Raw genomic sequence first — 21,359 nt, 5'->3', positions numbered from 1 at the left:
TCCTGGCTCACAGTCGAATCTGGCCCAAGGCCCTCAGTCTATGCAGCTTGCTGGTCATAAACCCCCAGACCTGGTGATGACCAACAAGTACAGCCAAAAGCCCAGAAAACAATTTGAGTTAGTGTCTAGACAAATCAATGACTTGGCAGTGCACACTCTCAGACTACTGGTAAGCATTTGTATGCCCTTCCTCTACCCCAACACCAAGCACTTGCAGAGATCTTGCCAAGATCTTGCAGAGTATACCCCTGAAGGACAGGGTCTGGTGATTTTAGAGCTGGAACCATTGCTTATTATTGGATGGCGAGTACTTTAGATTAGTTGGCGCTGATGAGAAGGTCAATTTTCTTGTTCAAAAAAAGGACACCAATTTATGCCCAATTTTAGATATGAGAAGGTTCCTGAAGACACTCATTTTTCATACCCATCAGGTGACAGATGTAGTCCAAGCCATGCAGCTTCAGGACTGGTTTATGTCAGTGGACTGTTGAAGTGCTCATATTCACGTTGCCATTACCTGGGAATACACATGCTTCTTAAAGATTATCCTCTTCCAAGGACCTGATGTTTACCAGTCCAGGAAGTCTGTGCTGCTGCTTGGGCATCACCATGAACCAGATTTTTCCTGATCATCCGTCACAGTGGCGTGAGCATGGTCATCTCTGAGCACCTTTCAAGGCTCCCCAGAGGTGTGAGATACAGTGTTAGTTGTGTACATAATAAATAAATAAAACATGCCAGGATTCCTTGTCAAACAGAACCAGTGTTGGCTTGGCAAGAAGGTTCAAGGAAATCATTTTTTGCACCAACTACCTAACACAGGAAGTTGTCAGAATTCCAGCCCTCTTCCACAAAAACATTGGTTTGATTTCAGAGGGGTGCAATGCAGTTGCAATAAAGAAAGTAGCTGAGTCTGTTGATTGTACTTTATAGGTGCTGGGGCTTACAATGTCTTATGATTTCCCAATGGTCCTGTAATGCCATAATGCAGCTGAACTTGCAAGAAGACAGGAAGAAACACATGCAGCCCAAACCAGACATTTTACACTGAGTTTAAGGGATCAGCGAGTGGAAATGGAGAATATCGTTATCTTATTTATTTTGTTTGTCCATCTGTCTGTCAATCTCATTTATAATCAGCACTTTACAATGATGTCAAGAATTAAGTGTTGCTTTTCTAACAAGACCATAGATCATGTGGTCTGTATAAGACTCACAGTAGTTTGTTTCACCATTATAGTTACGTCGATAACGTAATCAGAACACAATCTGTCATTTTTAGTACTTGGGTGTAAAACATTTGCTGTTGATTACTTTCTATATTCATTCCTATATACCAGAGCTAGTGCAGAAGCAATGGAGCAGCACACAAGCACTGCTTTGACTAGCTTCAAGACTTTTTTTTTTTTTTCAATGGAAAGAAACAATGAATTAGTGGAGGGGGGGATTAAAAAAAAAACTGTACTCATGGACAACAAAGCAAGACAAATCTTTATATATTGTGAAAAAGATACGTAAAGAGATACATAGTATGATTTATAAAAAAAAAAGACGTATACAGATGCTTAGCTAAATAAAATAAAATCTAAAATATGTTAACTTTTTAGGGGGAACATCACTGTTAATACAAATGTCCCAAATGTCTCCATGCACAGGGGACAGGAACACTTTTTTTTTAGCAAAATGTCTTCCAAAATTTTTCATACTTAGTTTATATTGTATAATATTTTTTCAGATAGCCTTGAAGAACGCCTTTGACAAAAGAAGAACGTATTGAAATCAATCTCATAGCTGGATCGCGACTTTTACAGGAAACATGGCAAGCACATGACACACGAGTCAAAGTTGGGAGAGACAACTCTGTGTGTTTAAAACGAAATGGCAATCATGTAGAGGATGATTTGTAAATAAAGTTACATTTTGCTAAAAAAGTGTTAATTTCCCTTGTGTATGGAGACTTTTGGGACGCCCTGTATTTTCCCATTTCTTGTTGCTTTTATCCAACCTATAAAACACCAATGTCAAAGCACAAATAAAATGTATGTACGACTATTTCTATATTCTCAAAGCTGTTAAAAATATTTCATTTTCAATGTTTCATCGTTGGTTGTAATCAATGTCCATGCACCACTGGTGATATGAAGGATAACTGGGTACCTAAGATCTATCCCGGTTCTTACGAGCCCCAACTCAAAGCTAAAAGAGCATGTTAGATGTTTATACCTACCTGTGCAGGGCATCTAGGATGACAACAAAAATTGTGTGCTCATGGATTGAATTAAAAAAGGTATATCAAGCATGACAGCACAGTATGTGCTGCTTTATGGTGTCATGGTTCCATTTTTGTCGATATAACCTCTGGCACATGGATGATATAACCTCTGGGAGTACGGAAAGGTGAAGGGCGAATAGTCGAATAATACCGGACAGCGATGCTGGAACACTTAGCTGTCTCTGAGGAAAGCAGCTCTTTTAAATTTAGCCAATCTTTTGGATTTAACTTCCAAACGCGACTCTAAAATCCAGGCACTAGACATGTCAGAGCATAAAAATCAATGTCCGTCATTAGGAGCTCATTCCGAGACCACAATGCGGGAGAGAAGAGGATGGTGCCCCATAAAGCTGAGCTTCAAATAGCTTCATTTAATCAAATTGTCTAAAACATCATCAAATATAGTTTCTGTAAGTCCATTGTGTAACTTAATACTTCAAAATGGTCTTCAGATTGATTTAGCTGTTACGGTTAATTTGGTTTTATTCAACAGCAGACAGCTCTGGGCCACTTCCGGCTTTCATCCTGCAGTGTTGGTTAATTACTGGATGAAATTTAGGCACGCAGTCTAGAATAGGGCCAGATTCTCAGGAGAACTGATTCTCAGGAGTTTAGTTTCGTGTCAGTATTTCTGGGCCAATTCTGTCATGAGTGAACGGGGGTTAAAGGAAGAAGGCCCAAGCACAATTAATATTGGAGATCAGTACTAGGTGTATCAGTACTTTTGGTCTCTGTCTGGCAAATAGAAACAAAGACAGACATGACTGTATTATTTTATTACATTCAGGTTTTCATTGTCTTGGATGCACTTACTGAAATTTCAGAATTATTAGTGCATTAGTCTCAGGTGTTATTATTTATTTACACACTTCAGGATTATAGAAAAATAATCAACTCTACTTCCACCCGGTCGTTGATTACTTTCCTATAACAGCGCGTCCCAAGTGTTTTATTCCTTACACAGTTAGCAATATGCCTGCGTTATGCAAACTAATTACGCTTGCTTGTGATCAATATCGTTTTATGTTTTGGTATGAGTAGCTTTTTATTGAAGGCAAAAAAAAAAGATTAATTGAGAGAAATGACATTGATTAATATCCCTCCTAATTACCCGTCATGCATTTTACTCGACACCCATAAACATAAATTACTTTGCGAATTAATTCCCAGTGGCAACTGTATGCATGTAATTTGCTCTGATACTGTATTGACTGGAAAATATTCAGCTTCTGAAAGAGATACGACTTTGCAATTACATGGTTTTGATAAGATTTCGCTTCCTTGTCCTCTAGTTATTGCTCTGTCGGCCACTTCAGATGAGAAGCTCATTGTACCGTGCCGTCTGTGGTTCAATACACACTCGGTTGATGTATAGCGATGCTCATTCTCTCTGTAGCCGCTTTATCTTCTCTGCTCTATGGTATTTGGCATATGAGAAATCCCGTTATATCCACACGGAACAAAAGTTATACGCCAGAGTCTCGCTTGTGGCTGTTGTCCAGGGAGAAATTAGAATGATGGCCCTCCTCCGCTTCAAACGGCTGCTGATGCTGGACTTTTCAGCCTTCCACTTCAACAGGATAAAAAAAAAAAGAGAGAGAGAGTAAGGATCCATTTTGTAATTACAGAGGAGAGTGCACTTGTCTGAGTCAGCCGCTTTTGTGGCTTTGGGCTTGGTTCCAGATTCTGCTGGAAGGAGGTGTGTGTGTGTGTGTGTGTGTGTGTGTGTGTGTGTGTGTGTGTGTGTGTGTGTGTGTGGTTGCAAAGATCTCTGGTAATGTGACTGAACTGCCCCGCTGCGCTTCCTGGTTACACTAAATGGGACAAATGACTTTGGTTATACTGTGTATCTGTTCCAGGAGATGGAAATCCTAATGAGTACAAAACAACCTGATAGATGTGTGTGTGTGTGTGTGTTTGTGTGAAAACTCTACCCTTGAAACACATTAAATATGTTAAAATTAAAATATAATGCAATTGTGATTCTGGTGCTGTATTTTCACTATTCCCATGAAGCTGATGTCACAGGGGGACATTCCTGGTGCAGTTACAATGGCATTTAATAAGAGAAAAAATTTCAACGATCGCAAATATAAGGTACAGTATAATGGTCATATTTCACTCTTAGCCCTTAAAAACAAAAGAGCAGGAGTTTATTTTCCTGTACTCTTGTTCGATCTGTTAATACTGACACAGGGCTACGTATTTGTTTCCTCCATTTCTCTACAATTTTTGACGTCCTAGGCTCCTGACTACTGGCGCACTAGCCAATCACACGTGTATGAGGAAGACGGTAGATAGCGCTTTCCTCCGAGATAGCTGCCCCGTGATGCTGTTACGCCAGCCTGTGACACTGCAGGAGCAGAAGTAAAGCATTGAAAGGATGCCGCTGGGTGGCTTCATCAGGAATCATGTGGTAGCCTTCACCCTTCTTGGTTGCTTGCTGTCGTACGACAGGGGAGAGCTGGCTGGGGGTGGGAACTGGCTAAGACCAAATTAGGTAGAAAAAACAAACAAAAAAAAAATTTCCAGACCCACAATTGATATTATTGCTCATTATGTCCATTCCCACCTTGCATCCAGTGTTCCTGGGAAAGGCTCCGGCTCCACCGTTACCCTGATCAGGATAAAGCGCTTACTGAAGATGAATGAAATGAACATAATCTTGCATCCTTCTGTAATAAGTAAGCGGATTCAGTATAGTTGATCAAATTATTTACAAATAAAAAAATAATAAAGTTGTGATTGCTTAAATATTCACCTCCATTGATGTGAAACCCCTAAATTAGTTCTGGTGCAACCATCAGTAGTCACATTATTCGTTGAATGGAGTCCATTTTTGTGGAATACAATAAGTGCAATTCAAGTGTCATGTGCTCTCAATATAAATACACCTGTTCCCAAGAGTTATCTCCTCTTCCATGGACCTCTACCATATGTGTGTGCTGTGAATTTTGTATGATTTACACTTTCGTAGGAAACAGACATCCAACTAATTCATATATAAAAATGAAATTTCTTTTATTTGTGGCTTTCAGTGATACATTTGTGCAATGCTAAGAACCAAAAATTGGAACAATTGGAATGTGATGAACAAAAACTGGAGACCACATTCAGGGCCATCGTAGGGGACACTGTAGGTTTTTAGGAAGGTGTGTAATTAGCCTACATGTTGGACATTAATATATGGGCTGTGAACACCAGATTGCCCAATAAGGTTGCCAGACTTTGAAAGAAAAGGACATAAATCAAGAGAATGACTTTAGAGAAAAGGCAACCTTGAGAACACGTCACGCCAAGCTTCTTTTGTAGTATAAAGTATTTCGCATTTGGTTAAATATGCATTCGCGCTCACTAAAACAGTAGTTTCTTGGTTTTCATAGTCCGACTGAATGACCAGACATACAATTGTTTCTTCTGCTAGCTTGAAGACAGCTAGATTTCCAGTGGGCCAACTCACATTTCCAAATGTCACCGCTTCATTCTTCAGGCTCGGTTGGGTTTAGTCGTCAAGTGCAGTTGTTGATAGAATGAGAGCAGTTAGCGGAGGCTTGTGATATTGACTTTAGCTTCATTCCCTGCAGACCATGGCAAGACATCATGACACACACACACACACACACACACAAAAGAAAATCTATGGTGTGCACATTCATACTATATAGAATGTATAAATAATAGACACATCCATACTCTTACCCATACAAAAATGAGTAGTCAAGGGGAACTGAGCACAACAATGACCTTTATGCAGGCTGTGTCTGCTTTTTAACTGTGATCTGAAGCCTTTTTTTTTTTTTTTCCTGAAACAGTCTGTAATACTACCATAAAGCCTAAGACAAGGCGTTGACATTGTTACCTTTCCATTCAGACACGCAGAACCCATAACAGGTTAAAACTCAAATACAGCTTAGACTCTTCTGAATCAAGATGTCTTCCATGTAGATATTAAACAGTATCCTTTAACCCTGCATTCACACTGTCCATGTTGCTCAAGTGGTATGTTGGTCGCTAGTAGGCGTTAACATCCTGAGTTACTGACATTTGCTATGGTTTCCCTGCTTTTGCCTGGCTAGTGTGCGCTATGACTGTACAAACTACACGGGAAGTTACAGAAGGTATGCAAAACCACCCATTTAAAGACAAATAAGAAAAGAATCTGAAGGATGTCTCAGCTGAACAGCGTGGATTTTTATGAAAGACTACTGCTATAATGATAAAGACTGTTCTGTGCTCATCCCAGGATTCTCAACATCCCTTCAAACCACTTAGTACTGTTTGTCTTAACTCTTCTATACCTGTATGGGGTAATAATTTACAATCGCACTATCCAGTGTCACCTAGATGAGGTGTCTTAATTCTTGTTCCTCTAAAGGTTTCTTCCTCATGAAGTCTCAGGGAGTTTTTCCTTGCCACTGTCTCCTCTGGCTTGCTCTGTCTAGGGATCTAGAGCGGCATCTGGATTTATGTCTATTGTTAAAAGCGCTGTACAAATAAAATAGAACCAAAAATGCTTGTGGAATAATGGCATCCATGCAGTGCACACTTGACTTATTTTTTGAACAAGTCGACTAATGTTTTCTCCTCGCAAACACTGACAACCATTTGCAGCATGAACACTGACAATTCTGTGAAGACATGACGTATACACTTCAAGCTTAGCACAAAGAGCATCACTGGCTGGTTGAGGAGCTGTGACTGGTAACCAATACCTGGAACCAAAAAACACGGATAACTATGGGGCAAGTATACCCCGATCTCTCGCTCCCATTGGTAGTCGCCAAAATTTTTCACTTCCTACTTGCATAAGTCCACTCAACTTTTTTTGCATTGCTTGCCCTGCCCACTCTGAGGCACAAATGGTTGCTTCACCTCTTGCCACTCTAATTGCTATCTGTCATTGAAAATGCATGACTTCTGGCTACAATGTCATGGCATGATGTGGCCAGTGTGAACACAGGGTAACACTTGGGGCTGTGCTGGTTAAATCCACTTTTCCGGGTTGATATGAGATAAGATATTTGACAACTACCCAGTGCAGATTTAGCTTTCACCATTAGCTACCTTAACCCCATACAGTATGCTGTAAATTTAAATAATGGCTACGGTCCACACATATCTGGTCATAAAAACGAACATAATGACAAAATAAAAATAAACAATTCTTCTCAACTTTTCTTTTCTTTGAACGATGACTAAATGAAGCTGAAAAATTGCATACAATAGACTTTAGGCAGCATAGTTGGTCTCAGTGCTTTAAAAACACCTCTTGTAGGAGGTGGGAACAAAATCATTTAAAAGAACCCTGAAAAGAAAACAAAACATCCAAACTATGATATGGAACATTATTTCAAAACCATGGCTGAAATGGCAGCAGACATTTAGGCAAATATCTATACAATGTTCCCTTGATCATTCTCTTAAGGTATTCCTTGCACAGAATTCCTATAGTCTTTAGCATTTAAGAGTTATTCAACCCACAGAACTCAACTCTTTTTAGGCTGAAGTGGGCTTAGTGCCTTGAGTCGTTAAGGTCTTTAGCCTCACGTCATTCTAGGCATGATCGAGGCAGAAAGAGCTTACTGGATGTCAAGTCTTCCTGGTAAGGTTCAGTAGCTCACAATCTGGGGGGCTGAGAATACCGGTCACCGACACGGAGGTCGGCACCACCTTTCTCATTTCTCCAAACTTCTACACCTCTTGTTCCTTCAATCCTGCTACCAGCGATTAATAATATGGTTCATGTAATCTTCCGTGGACAACCGCGAGGAATCCGAGTCACCCGCCTCATCCCGGAACATGGGAGAAGCTATAGAGCCAGATGAGCGTCGGAGGTTCTTCAGCCTCTGCTCACGCCTTTCCAGCTGCCTCTTATACATATAACGCTGCTGGAAAAGGTCGCGCGCGTAGTCGTAGAGCTGCACGTCCAGCTCATTGAGCTCCTCAATGCGCTGGATGGTGTCGTTGTCCAGGTCAACGCCGGCTGCACGCGTGCTGTTGTACTGCACAAATGGTCGGATGAACTTGAGGTGGAAGGTACGCTCAAAAAGGTACTGTGTTTTGCGTTGAAACTCGGTCAAACCAAAGAAGGCCATGTCACGCAGGTTTTTCTTGGCCGACTCCAGCAGGATCTGAGCACGCTTCTTCTCGGGGATGAAAGACATGTTGTAGCAGCCCACCAGGCTGAGGTCGGCCAGCATGCGCACTTGCCGGTTGTTGGCCAGGTTGTAGGGGCACTCCATAAACTGCTGCAAGGTACAGCCTGACCAGTCTGTGCCTTCGTAGCAGGGTGGAAGCTCCTCTGGGGTCGGTGTGCGTCCGTCACACATGTGCAGTGACGTCTTCCAGGTAGCGCCCCGCTGGACATGTCGCCACTCGCTGAGGTAGCGTGACACAGGGTCCCTCAGTAGGGTGATGTAGTAGAACTTCCTGCAGGAGGAGAGAAAGGATCAATAAAGACTTGATTCATTTTCATTTTGAATGAAATACTACAAAGTACTGAGCAAACAATGCATGGCTAATAATACGAGTCATTCATTAGCACACTTACAATTAAATTCAAAGCTACTAGCTTCTTTTTTTGTTCCTAACAACATTAGTACTGAAGTTGAAACATTTTCTTTTAAGGCTCGAGTGTTGCAGTGGTAAAGAATTTGCCTGATCATCATGATATAGCAAGCTCAAATCCTGACAATATCACAGCTATCTATAGCCAGAAGTCTGAGTGAGCAGGACTGGCCCTGATCTCAGGGTGAGAGTGATGGCCTTCCCTGCCAATCATGGGTGTCTGTTAAGCAAATATATTTAAATTTCACTATGCGCATATTGCTGCAATATGAGAAGCACTGTTCACAGAGTCATCCGCATACCTTATGTGTATCTAGAGGATTAAAAGCTATATCCACTAGGGGGCAGGGTAGGAGCAAAACACTGGAATATCTTCCTTGACTATTTTTTCAGATTTTGTAGGTCAACAATGAACATGACCACAGTTCAGGAGGACTGTTTTGTTGTTTATGTTGCGAAGACGGTGGACACAGTGGGAAATTGTCGCAAAACACAGAGTATGTTTCTATCATTCTACCACATTAAATAAACTGATGGCGAAGTTTGTTGTTTGATGACTTGTTGGACTCATTGGGTTCATTTCACATTTGTTGCTGACATGATTTTACCGTTATCATATTACAGCACCCTCACTGTAAGGTGCGTTTAAACTGGTATTGCACCACGCAGATGCAATTTCTGCGCAACTGGAGGATACATGTGATAGCCATTTTGCGAACGTGTACTCGTAGTTAAAAGCAAGTATAATCCAGACCTCAGCTGTCACAGTCCCAGATTGGTATCTGTTGTGCAATGAGGAAGACTTACATGCAACAGTGGGAAACCAAAAGGATTCCATGCATCCATCACTGTTTGAATGACTACTACCAAAAACTAAATTAGCAAATTTCTTATTTTTATTTCCCTTATTTTCCCTCTAACAAAATCTTTTCCAGTAAATCAGTAGCTTACACAGCCATCTTGATCGCTCACAAGAAACTGTCTGTTTGGACAAAGACACACCACCTAGATGAGGATGCGACTCTGGTTCCTCTCAAGGTTTCTTCCTCATGTCGTCTCAGGGAGTTTTTCCTCGCCACCATCGGCTTTGGCTTGCTCATTAGGGACAAATTTATAAATTTTAAATTTATATCCTGAATTTATATATATCTGTTAAGCTGCTTTGTGACAATGTCCATTGTTAAAAGTGCTATATAAATAAAATTGAATTGAATAAGAGAGCTTGAGAGATGAAGACAGCGAGAAGCAAGTATAAAGTGGTTGTGATTCTAACTTCATTCCCTGTGCCTTTTTCAGTCTATTATTCACCACACAAGTGAAATAAACAAACACACACTAATGAGTGCCACATATCCTATACTCTCCTGCAATCTCACATTATTAAATTAACTACAGAAACCGCACTCCATCTGGCAATGTGGTGCATAAGAAAGCAAGCTCAGTGCTGAAAGGACACTTTTTTTCCCTAGTAATGCTAGTAATGCTACAAGTGTTCATTTGTGCAACTCATTTGCATAAACGATTTTCTTTAGGCTTTTCATAATACCTTCTAATTAATGCCTGCACCATTATATGGGTACACACTGTTGAATTCTCAAATCTGATTGGTCAGAAGGCTCTGACAGTAGTTTAGGCTGCAGGACGAATCACAGTAATGTATTAGTCCGCTTCTCTAATATGTTATTATTTCCATAGCAACAACTCATTCGCAGGGACTTCCACATTTAACAACATTCCTTTTGGTAAATCTGATCTCTCTGGAGTCTCACTCTTTTGAGAAATAAGAACCGGAAATAACTACTGTTTGTTCCTTTCAACTGACACAACGTACGACTTCCATCTCCTTTCACAAACGGACAACAGTCTTGAGAATTGCAATTTTCAGCTTTTCGTGTTGTGAGCGATGGAACGCCGCTTTGCACCGTCCCTGGCCATGTCATCCTGCGACAATAATCGCAATAACACCGAGCCTCGGGTGTGCTGGCGCTTTATTAGAGGTGGGCTTCAGGGTGTACAGGATGAACAGACAAATTGACAGCAGACAGCCTACCTCCAGCTCCCTGGACACACACAGACAAACTGCAAAGATCCAAAGATAGACACACAGATCCACAGGGGGAAATAAAGGCAACACGAACACCTTGCGCAATAATCTCTTTCTCCATTTCACAAACACCCTCAGATTCCTGCCTCACTTCTCTAGTCCTCTATGTTCATGTATTCTTTCCTCTGGATGCTGCATTAATAAAATCAGGGGTTGAGACAGGAGTCTGTGTATGTTGCAGTCATTTTTCATTTCAAGATTTGAAAACAGGTTTTGGCTTTAAAACAATAAATACTTTAAAAAGCTTTCATATCTCATTATTTCAGATTCATTTTGGGGCTAAAATTCACAAACGATCAAGAATGACCTGGCAGCAAGAAGGGTAGATTAAAGAAATTTTGGTTTAATTTGTTCATTCTTTATGTTTATATACTGTAAGTCGTTCCTCATGAATGACATTTAACTATCAATAAAGTCATAACAGTCCTCCAGTGAGGGGGTGGCGGTGGGGAAAAGGAAAAATATTGCAAGAGGGTGACTGTAAAAGAGGACGCAACATACAACTCAAATCTAATTTATCCCTGTTTTATTATATCTTATGAAAACAGAATGAAGTTGGACATTTTTTCGTATTTGGCAGGGCTGCACGATATTGAAGAAAAATGAGATGTGGTGCAATAATGCTATAAGTGTATAAAATCAGTTTAAATTATATTTACATATTTATATAAGTAAAAACTGAAAATGTCATAACCAACATGCATGAAAGGATTCTCTGCTATCTGCATCGCCCTAAATCTTTGACTTCTCGTAATTTTTTGAAGTAGTAAAATCATCCAGTTATCGCAAGCCCTTGCGATACGCAATATTGCGATATTTCGATAATTTAGATATATTTTGAAGCCCTAATATAATATTTGGACTCATGAATATTTGATTTCTGGACTTCCTGTGGTAAAACAAAGTAGAAACAACTAAAAGCAAATCAATAGTTTATTCCTTTAAAAACACTTTTTTTTTTAATTAAGTAATTTCCTAATTTATTTTGTGTCAAGAAAAACAAAATCATGATGTTTTCTTTTTTGTTTTCCCATTTTCATTTGGAAAAAAAAAAAAAAAAAAATGAACACAGTGTAAAAGGACCAACCAGGATGAAATCAATTAATAGGGCACTGTAGAAAAAAAAGTGAATAAAATATGTGTAAATAAAGAAAATAAAACAAAAATGTGGAAACACTTTTAAAAACAAAGTATGTATATGCTAACACACACACACACACACACACACACACACATACACACACACTTCTCATACTATCCTTGTGAGCACCTTCAACTGAGGTAATTTTTACAGCTAATTAATGCCATGCTACACCTAAACCTAACTCTATCCTTAACTTCAATAACCAGAAGAAAACATTTTGGCTCTTTTTTTTTCCTTTCTCTTTCTTTTGTTTTTTTAAGCAGTTTTCATCATGAGGACCAGACAAAAGTCCATACAAGGTCAAAACTGGCATATACTCCTGTCCATGTGTGGACTATTTGAAAACATGCGCTCTCTCTCTCTCTCTCTCTCTCTCTCTCTCTCTCTCTCACACACACACACACACACACACACACACACACACACACACACAATGCTGTGATCAAAGATTTGCAGAACATGATGGATTTAGGCAGATAAAACGTCCTGCAGTTAATGTTCTCTGAACCCGACCCAACGGCGACAAGGAGAGGCTGGTTAATATCTCTCTCTCTCTCTCTCTCACACACACACACACATACACACACACGTAGAACTTTGACAGATGACTCTTATCAAAACCCATATGATGAGAGCAGCTCTGATATACACCAGCACCCCGAGCACAGACAGCCTGCTGATCGTTAATCTGCTAATGACAGTACAGATGATTGAGAACGTTCTCTCAGTCACTACACCCGTTCTCGTTCTCTCAGAAATGTCGTAACGAGCTCTCCGATTTCTTCTTCATCCTGCGTTGTTAGCCCCACAATGACGTTTGACTAAACGAACTTCCGGTATTGACCACGTGGTGGTGCTGCTTACTCACCGAATTGACACAACACCACATCCCTGAGCTGCACTCAGGCACTACAGTAACACACAGTGCTGTGAAGAGAAGTACACATGACCTATAATGTGTGTATAATGCGCAGTGTGAGGGTGTGGTTCAGTGAAGGATGGAGGTGGGAGGAAGAAATGGATGAAGGGATGAGAATCATTGCTCTGGGTGCTGTATGGGGAGAAGAAAAAAAAAATTTCTGGCACAGGCATGTCTCGTCTACACACACACTCCTACACAATTTAATACAAACAAGCACACTGGGTCATGGTCATTCACACACAGTCCTTTGCAACCAATAAAGCATATTTACGTACTTGGCTTGTTATGCCTGAGTATGAGAGCATTATGGGTAATAATTAAAGATGTGACCCAGCAGTTTCTACATGTTCATTTTAGCCTGTATTAACATAACTATGTACAGATTGCAATATTTATGTGCTTAGCAATTCTGGTGCTATTTTTGATGGTGATATTTGCATCAAAGTTGAAGCTTTGGAAGGTGATCTGTGTACAGATGAGGAAGTGAGAGAGCTGGACTAAAGACTAAAGGACTAAAGTGCCGCTGCATCGCTCTCTTTCCGTAGCGAGGAATTCCCACTGGTGCCACCATCAGCAGGTTGTCGAATGGCATCGATGGTAGTTTAGGAAATCGTTACCCAAAGTGACAACGGAGCAAACGTACTATTTCATTACAAAACAAAGCTTCGTGGATCATATGATTAATATGCAAGTGTGGATTTTTTTTTCTCCTTAAATATCTCCACTGCTGAGTTACACATATGGACTGTTTGTGGGTGTATTGTGTGTTGAACTGCCAAAATCTTTTTTTTTTTTTTGGTAGTAACACCTATCACTAATATAATGATCTCATTGTCTAGAATCACACAAAGGCACCTTGTTCAAAACTAGGATGTGACCTTCGCTTCGGCTAACAAGTAAGACTAGATTTAACACTCTGTGTGTGTGTGTGTGTGTGTGTGTGTGTGTGTGTGTGTGTGGCCATAAATATCAGTCCCACACGCTCGCTCCTAAATCTGGAGGGAAATCTACGACTCTCCCAATTGTGTTGTCTCAAATTTTACGAGTGCAAAAGAAAGCAAATAACTGACTGCTGTAGATGGTCCCACACGGATACCCGAAAGATTTGCACTTCTCAAAAACAGTTTATGTCCGAGTGTCACCTTTGCTTCAGCGGATAATCTCACATTGATACTGTAGATTTGTACTCGAGAGCTGCTGCTGTAATCATAAAGCTTGTCCTGCGTCACACTAAACATCCTTGGAACAATATCTGGTGTTTAATGCGCTATATATATATAAAGCTGAACTGAACTGGATTGAAATCTGCCAAGAGGAAACGCATAGGCGTTTGTTTTGGGGGCTACCGGTGAGTTCGTTTCAGTTCAGCACACTTTTCAGGACTGTTGAAAGAATATTTGGGCTTCATATATAGTTTACTAACTCATACTGTCTGGCTCTTGGCCTAAAGATGATTCTGCAGGTCTAAACAGAAGTACCTTCGGAGGCTCTTATTGGGATAAACAGCCTGAGCACGCAGGCATGTCTGTAATTACATTAAGTGAGAGACAGTCTGAAGAAGTGCATGGCTTGCACTGCATTAGGAAATGGAGGGGCGCATTAGCATTAGCTCAGGGATGAATGCGTCCTGCTCCAGTTAATAGCCGGCGTCAGTCAAACGGAAGAATCCTGCAGGGGCAAATAGGGTAGCGGTCTCTTCCCCCTCACTGCTTTGGTCTGCTTTTCTTCACTCAGACACATATAAACATCTTCCCGGCCAGGTTAGAGGGCATCCTTCCTCAACACACACACACACACACACAAAAACTCTTTCCTTCAACAGGAAAACTCTCTGATTTCATCAGCTTGGAACTGATGCATCAAAAGATGAACCAAAGATTAGAGCAAAATTACAGCTTGCAATGCTCTTGGATATAAAAATGAGAATTTCGCAATTAACCTATTTTTTTTCCCCCTTTCTTTGGACCTAATAACATTCACTCAGTAAACATCATCATGCGCATCCCAGCCCACTGTAACTTTTAACTATAACCATTAAAAATTTTATTATTTTTCCATTAATGTGTGAATCCATTAAATATAAAAAAAAAAACATACATTTTAGTGTCTCACATTGTTCACTCAATCCTGTTACTTGAATTCACCCCTAAGAAATATTCCACATATTCCACAAGTCACATGTTCAACAGGAAGTTGCTTCATCCAAATTTCCTGAAGATCATGAGAAGAAGAAAAGTAAGCTCTCCCGTTCTTTCTGTTGTGATGTTGACTGACGACGTCACTTTGAAAATGCAACCTAAACTTTTCCCATTTTATAGATTGAAAGTAAATTAACCCAAAAAAAAAAAAAAAAGCTAATCATTAGAAGTCCTTAATGTCTTTATCCATATTTTGTGTATTTGCTAATTAATTAATTCTACGCTAAAAAGTCAACCCTGTTACGTAAGACGCAAAACGCAGCCATTAACAGCAAAGAAACCATGGAAAAAAAATTTATATTGTTTGATATTATAAGTAAAACAACATTAGAGCATATAGCTATGTACAAAATTGTAATATACACCAGGTGATTTATAGCTAAGGTCTCTATATAGACATTTCTGTCAGTATTTTTATGAAATTAAAACCATTCGGAGGAGTGGTTTCCATAAAATTAGGAAAAGTCATTCATTATTACGCTTAGAAAATGATATTGAGTAAAAATAAGTTTAAAAACGGTCCAAAAATGCGAATATAACATCGCTAATAACGAGAATGACAAACTACTAAATATGCTAATGAGAGTCCTAGCATGAATTTAGCCAAGTTAAGATTTCTGAGGTGAAGTATCAAGTACCTTCAAGCGAACCATTGTAACATGTAACATGGTCAACCGTTGTAATAATAATATAATATTGTCATTTGTATTAAACTGTATCCAAGCTAAGTCGCTTGCTAAAGAAAACTCCTGTTAGCGTTGCTGTCAATATCTTAAGCTAGCTCGCCTGCCAGTGTGGTTTAAAACAGTGTTTGATGAAGAACTCTGAGGTAAAGTAGGCTTTAAAACAGTGAATGAAACCTGTGGCACTCGATTTGCGAACACTGTCTCCAGAGACGAGCGTCGGCTAATCAATTTCAACCCGATGGGAGTTTCATCTACATAACAAAAGCTAATTACTGCAGCCTAATCAATCACCACATCCTAATTAGCTCCAGGCTCTGAGCGGCGATGGAGTGCCTGGGAGAGATGCAACATGAACACAACCACACACACACACACACTTTTACATCCAGCCTACAGCACAGACACACACACACACACTCATTCCCACCTGGTATTGTTTACACATTTAAACACACCTAAGGTTCTACACAGAGATGTGTTCAAAGTATTACAAGTATTATGATGATTAGTCATACCCAGCACTCCTGCAGTACCAAGACTTCCCCGAGAGCCTGCACTTGATAACTACACTTTTCCATGAAATATAATCATTAAATACTTCAATAAACTTGTGTATTGAATCTTATTGAATCCGTTTCCATTAGTCGTCCATTATATTTATGAATAAATCTACATTTCTGTCCCATTGCATTCAGTCAACTTCATTTCCATGTCAAATTTCTATTCGTTGTTCTACAACAGGAAATTGCATCCTCCAAATTTCCTGAAGATCTCGAGAAGAAGAAAAGTTCAATCATTCATTTTCTATATATATATATATTTTTTTAATAATATTGTAATTTTGAATAATGAGATCAATCTATTTAATTAATCAATAAAATTTAATTAAATAATTAGAAAGTCCTTCATGTCATCATATGATTAGCATCAATGCTAGTTCACCACGGTGCTCCTTTTGCGAATTTGCTGATTCCATGTTTTAAAAAAAAAAAAAAAAAAAAAAAAAAAAACTCATCTGGGTTACTCACCGAAGAGCAAAATGGCGCCATTGTTAACGACGAAACTGCGATAATGTTTAAATGCTTGTTAGATTCAATTTTTTGGTGGTGGTGTTTAGACTCGTAACACACGCCTGACTACAATAAGCAACTATTCCAACTCGTCTACAGCTTTAAAATCTGTTCTTGGTTGACTGATGCGAGGCTGTCTCGTCTTGACTAGGTATATGTTTTGTTTGCGGAGGATAGAACCATTAATCATCTGCTTCTGCTAGTTCGCGTTCTACTTTCAAGGATATCATTCAGGGCTTGAAATCTGCACCAAAAATGGTTTCATTTGCTCTGAATATGACTTGAATACTAAACGCCAGCGCATCCAGAGACCCCATTAAGAACAGTATAATAAAAGCAAACAGCCATTTCGCGTATGACAGCATCTCCGAGAAAAATCAGGTATTTTTTTTCCCCCTGTTCTTGCTGTGACACGGACATCTAACTATAGTATCATCATTACCCACACACATTATTGATAGCACGATGACGGCAGCGTTCCACCAATCCTCCGTTCCACTGCACAATAACAAGCTCCATCCAGTACATAAATAACTTTAACGATGGAATTCGGTAAGGCGAGTTTTGACAGCAAGTGTATAAGGACTGTGGGAGGATGATGGAACCTGCAGGTCTTTTGGCCCCTCCAGCAGGTGTCTTATTAAAACGAAAGCTGAAATGCCTGCTGCTAAGATGCCTGCTGCTGCCTCTTTAGAGTAATTGGCCGGGCCAGCACAGGGCATGCCAGTGTCTCATTGGAGCAGGTAAATATCCCGCTTTACTTCTTCCATGCACCACACACATGCCTGCGGCTCTCCAGACGGAACTGAAGCACATAATGAGAAGAGATAATGAACCAAGGAGGAGGAACATGTTATGTAAGTGTGAAGGTCCACACACACACACACAGATCTTGAGAGACAAATAAGTTTAGCAGATAGTGACCAGACAATGCTGTTCTTTCTAAGCAAAGTAAAAGGCGCGCACACACACACACACACACACACACACACACACACACACACACACACACACACACACACACAATTTTCTTCGTACAAGGGTCAAGTAGGGTCCATTGACTATCTTCAGAATGGAGGTATTTTACTGCAGAGATCCTTCCATTTGAAAAGTCTGTCCCCTCCTTCTATTTAAAGCTACATCCTCAGTTTTGCACTCTCACTCTCAGCCAAATGTCATCAACCCATTAAAGTAGTACTCCAAAAGCATCACCACTCAACGGAGACTCTCTCTACCAGTGAAGATGACCTTGGGCAGTATTAAGGAATTAATACCAAAATTGCACATACTGATATTTAGTTACAGACTACGATGCTATTCGGAAGTTACGCAAAATACTCCTGTTTTGGATGCTTGCCATCTTCTCATTCAGATATCATATGATTTTTTTTTTGTTTCTTGGTTTTATGTTACATCTTATTACTTTTGACAGCAAAGGGAATAAAATAAGCTATTTCCCTCGTCAGTCCACAGTTTTCTGTGCTTGTGCTTAAAAGCGGCCGTCTAGGGGCTGTTGACAAACCCCGTCTTGGACGCTTCTACCAAAAATAAATAAATAAATCTGCCAACCTCGGAGCAGGAACCACACACACACAGGTGATTTGCATACTCTGAATGGGTTGCTCAGAAAATCAACTTAAGCAGGTGCGCAACCCGACTCTGAATACACACAAATTTCCCTCGAGTAAATATTGACGAAACTTATTTTGACTAGTGAAACTGTTTATTGGTTTCTGTACTCTCACAATGTGGCAGGAAAATTACATCATACAAAGCAAATCGCACTTCTGCTCGGAGCTTTCTGCACATGTGACTCACTTTCTGCTGCTGTAGATGGTCCCACATGAATTTGCACTTCCTCCCCCAAAAACAAAAAAAAAACAAAAAAAAACAAAAAAAAAAAAAACAAAAAAAAAAAAACAGTTTATGTCAAAATCTCACCTTTCCTCTCAAGGTTTCTTTATCATGTCATCTCAGGGAGTTTTCCTTGCCACTGTTGCCTCTGATTTGCTCATTAGGGATCCAGATCTACATCTGGATTTCTGTAAAGCTGTTTTGTGGCAATGTCTATTGCTCTCCTTCCTCTCCTCTCCTGCAGTTCCATCCTTCTTTCCACTCATCGGATCGCTGTCTTTTACCCCAAGCTACTATTTTCTCCACATGCCACAAGCACATGCCAAACAGACTGAACCCCTGGCTGTGTATTAGCCACCTTTAATCGCTAACAAGGTCTCTAAAAGCCTCTCTTAGCTGCTAGAAGTGCCTAATGACTGTCCATTGTGGCCTCTGAAAAGAGATGGGGACCATTTGCTCAAAGTCTGCCTGTTTTGAGGTAGAAAAGAATGGGCAAAGTGCTGCCCCAGTAGATCCCAATTTGGAAATGAGCCTGGAGTCAATAGCCCCTTTTCCATTGTGGGCCAAACTTGGTGCTTGAAGTTAGTTCCAGGATTCCTGGTCCCTTTCCATTTGGCTGATAAAGGCTTGATATATTTTTAACCAGGATCGAGCCTCAGAACAAGCCTCCTGCAATAGTCAAGACCGAATCTCTAATTCCGTATGCTTTACAGGTCATGGGAAATGGCTGTTAGGATGACAATACTGTAAATATGCAATATTTAACTAATGAGTTGAATCAGGTGTCTTCCAGCAAGGAAATCACCAAACTATACTAAACTCCGACCCTCCAGGACAAGATTGGGGCATCCCTGCATGCAACCTTCAACCTTTTTCGTATGTCCCATTAGAAACTGAAAGCCATGTCAAAATTGGAGAATTTGAGCATGACACATAAAACTCTTGCTAGATTTATGGGCAGATGCAGACATCCGACAAAAAAAATTGAATGTATTAGAAAGGATGAAGCTTATAAAATTGTACTAAAGGACCTTTAAAACACAGGCAAAAGGAGGAAGATTAAATCCAATTGTGTAAATCCACTAGCTAGCTTTCAGAATGGAACCCAAAATGGCAAATAACCTATTTATGGTTGCATGGCACATTCAGCAATGAAAATGTTGAACACTTTGCTTGGATTTAACACAAAAACATGGTGAAAAAATTCAGATTTCTTAAAGTGTTTGCATGGTCATTGTCTCCATTCAGAGATTTGGAGACTTTTTTGGAACATGCAAATGACCTGCTTCACCTTCTTGTAAGATGATGTTCAGTCACTTCAATGAAGCATCTGATTATGTTTTATACAAGCTAGAGGTGTGCATCGGGACTGGGATCCCATTGGACCCATCAAAAATATTTGACAAATAGAACCAATGAAGTTGGTCAGAAACTATCGCAGGTGTAAACGATAATAACTGTAAGGAGCCTGCAGGATTGGTCGTACTTTCTGGGGGGGTGGATATGATTGGTCAGAATTCCTTTGGGGATGGGATTCAAATGAGATTTAAAAACCACCTTTAGTGCAAGATTTAGAATCTTGAATCTACATGTACCAGTTTTCAAAATTTTGAACACTCTGTAAAGTCTTTACAAGTAATTCCTGAGTTCAATTTGGAATGGTTAGTGATTAGTAAAGGAGATATCCTTGCTTGTGGACTCCACAAAAGTCTATGGTTGGGTATTTGCAATATCACTTAAAATACGCTATTCTTATCCACCTGAAAAGTACATGAAAAGTACCAGACGTTATACCTAGTGATACCTAGAAGTCTGGTTCCGAAAATAGATCATTAAATATATTACATATCTAAAACAGGGGTGGATGAATAATTATTATTTTTTAGCTAGCTAATTGTGGCAGCTAATGTGAGATAATAAATGTATGGTGAGCTAGTTTGCTAGTTAAGCACATTAATACAAGCTAAAGGTGGAAAAAAGTGTGTATATGAGAATAGGATACTCTTCTAACACAGTTCATAATGTAGCACTTCACATTGACGCCCTCGACAAAAAGTCCGCCAACGTTATTAGCTGTGGAGAGTTCTGTCCTTGCATCAAAAATAAATATTATTTGAATCTGGCTAGCATCTTTATGTTCTCTCTGTTTGTTTAACTGCTCTGTGCTAATGATTTGCCCACTGCTATAAAAAAAAAAAAACTACAATGCAGATTAATTCTTCTGTAATTAGTACACGATTATCTATGCTGCATACAAAGAGGTTTCCTCAAGCGTTCCTTGGAATGGTTAATGGTTCTAGCTTTCTCAAGTGGTTCTTCTTGCAGGGTTCTACATATAACTTTTTTTTTTTAATTTCCCCTGAATGTACCCAACATGTGCACAATGCCTTATTGACTTATAAACTGGTATCTTTTTAAAAAAATTTAAAAAAAAGCAGAACAAAGCAATGCCTTTATGATGGCTGTACAGAGAACCTGCATAGAACCTGATTTATTATTCTCTTGTACACTTTATCCATCTTTTTAACTCTGTTGAAGAGAA

General features: G+C 39.7%; 1 protein-coding gene across 1 annotated transcript in view; it reads right to left on the bottom strand.

Moving 5' to 3' along the window:
• Positions 1-5,276: 5,276 nt before the first annotated feature.
• hs6st1a (heparan sulfate 6-O-sulfotransferase 1a) overlaps positions 5,277-21,359 on the bottom strand; it is a 108,815-nt gene continuing 92,732 nt past the window's right edge. The window contains exon 2 of the mRNA XM_026937167.3: positions 5,277-8,701. Coding sequence (XP_026792968.1) covers positions 7,990-8,701 — 712 coding nt within the window. The 3' untranslated portion in view covers positions 5,277-7,989. The remainder of the gene's footprint in view (positions 8,702-21,359) is intronic.

Source organism: Pangasianodon hypophthalmus, chromosome 4, assembly GCF_027358585.1.
Source record: "Pangasianodon hypophthalmus isolate fPanHyp1 chromosome 4, fPanHyp1.pri, whole genome shotgun sequence".
NCBI classification, from domain to species: Eukaryota; Metazoa; Chordata; class Actinopteri; order Siluriformes; family Pangasiidae; genus Pangasianodon; species Pangasianodon hypophthalmus.
This window is presented reverse-complemented; position numbering and strand designations above follow the sequence as displayed.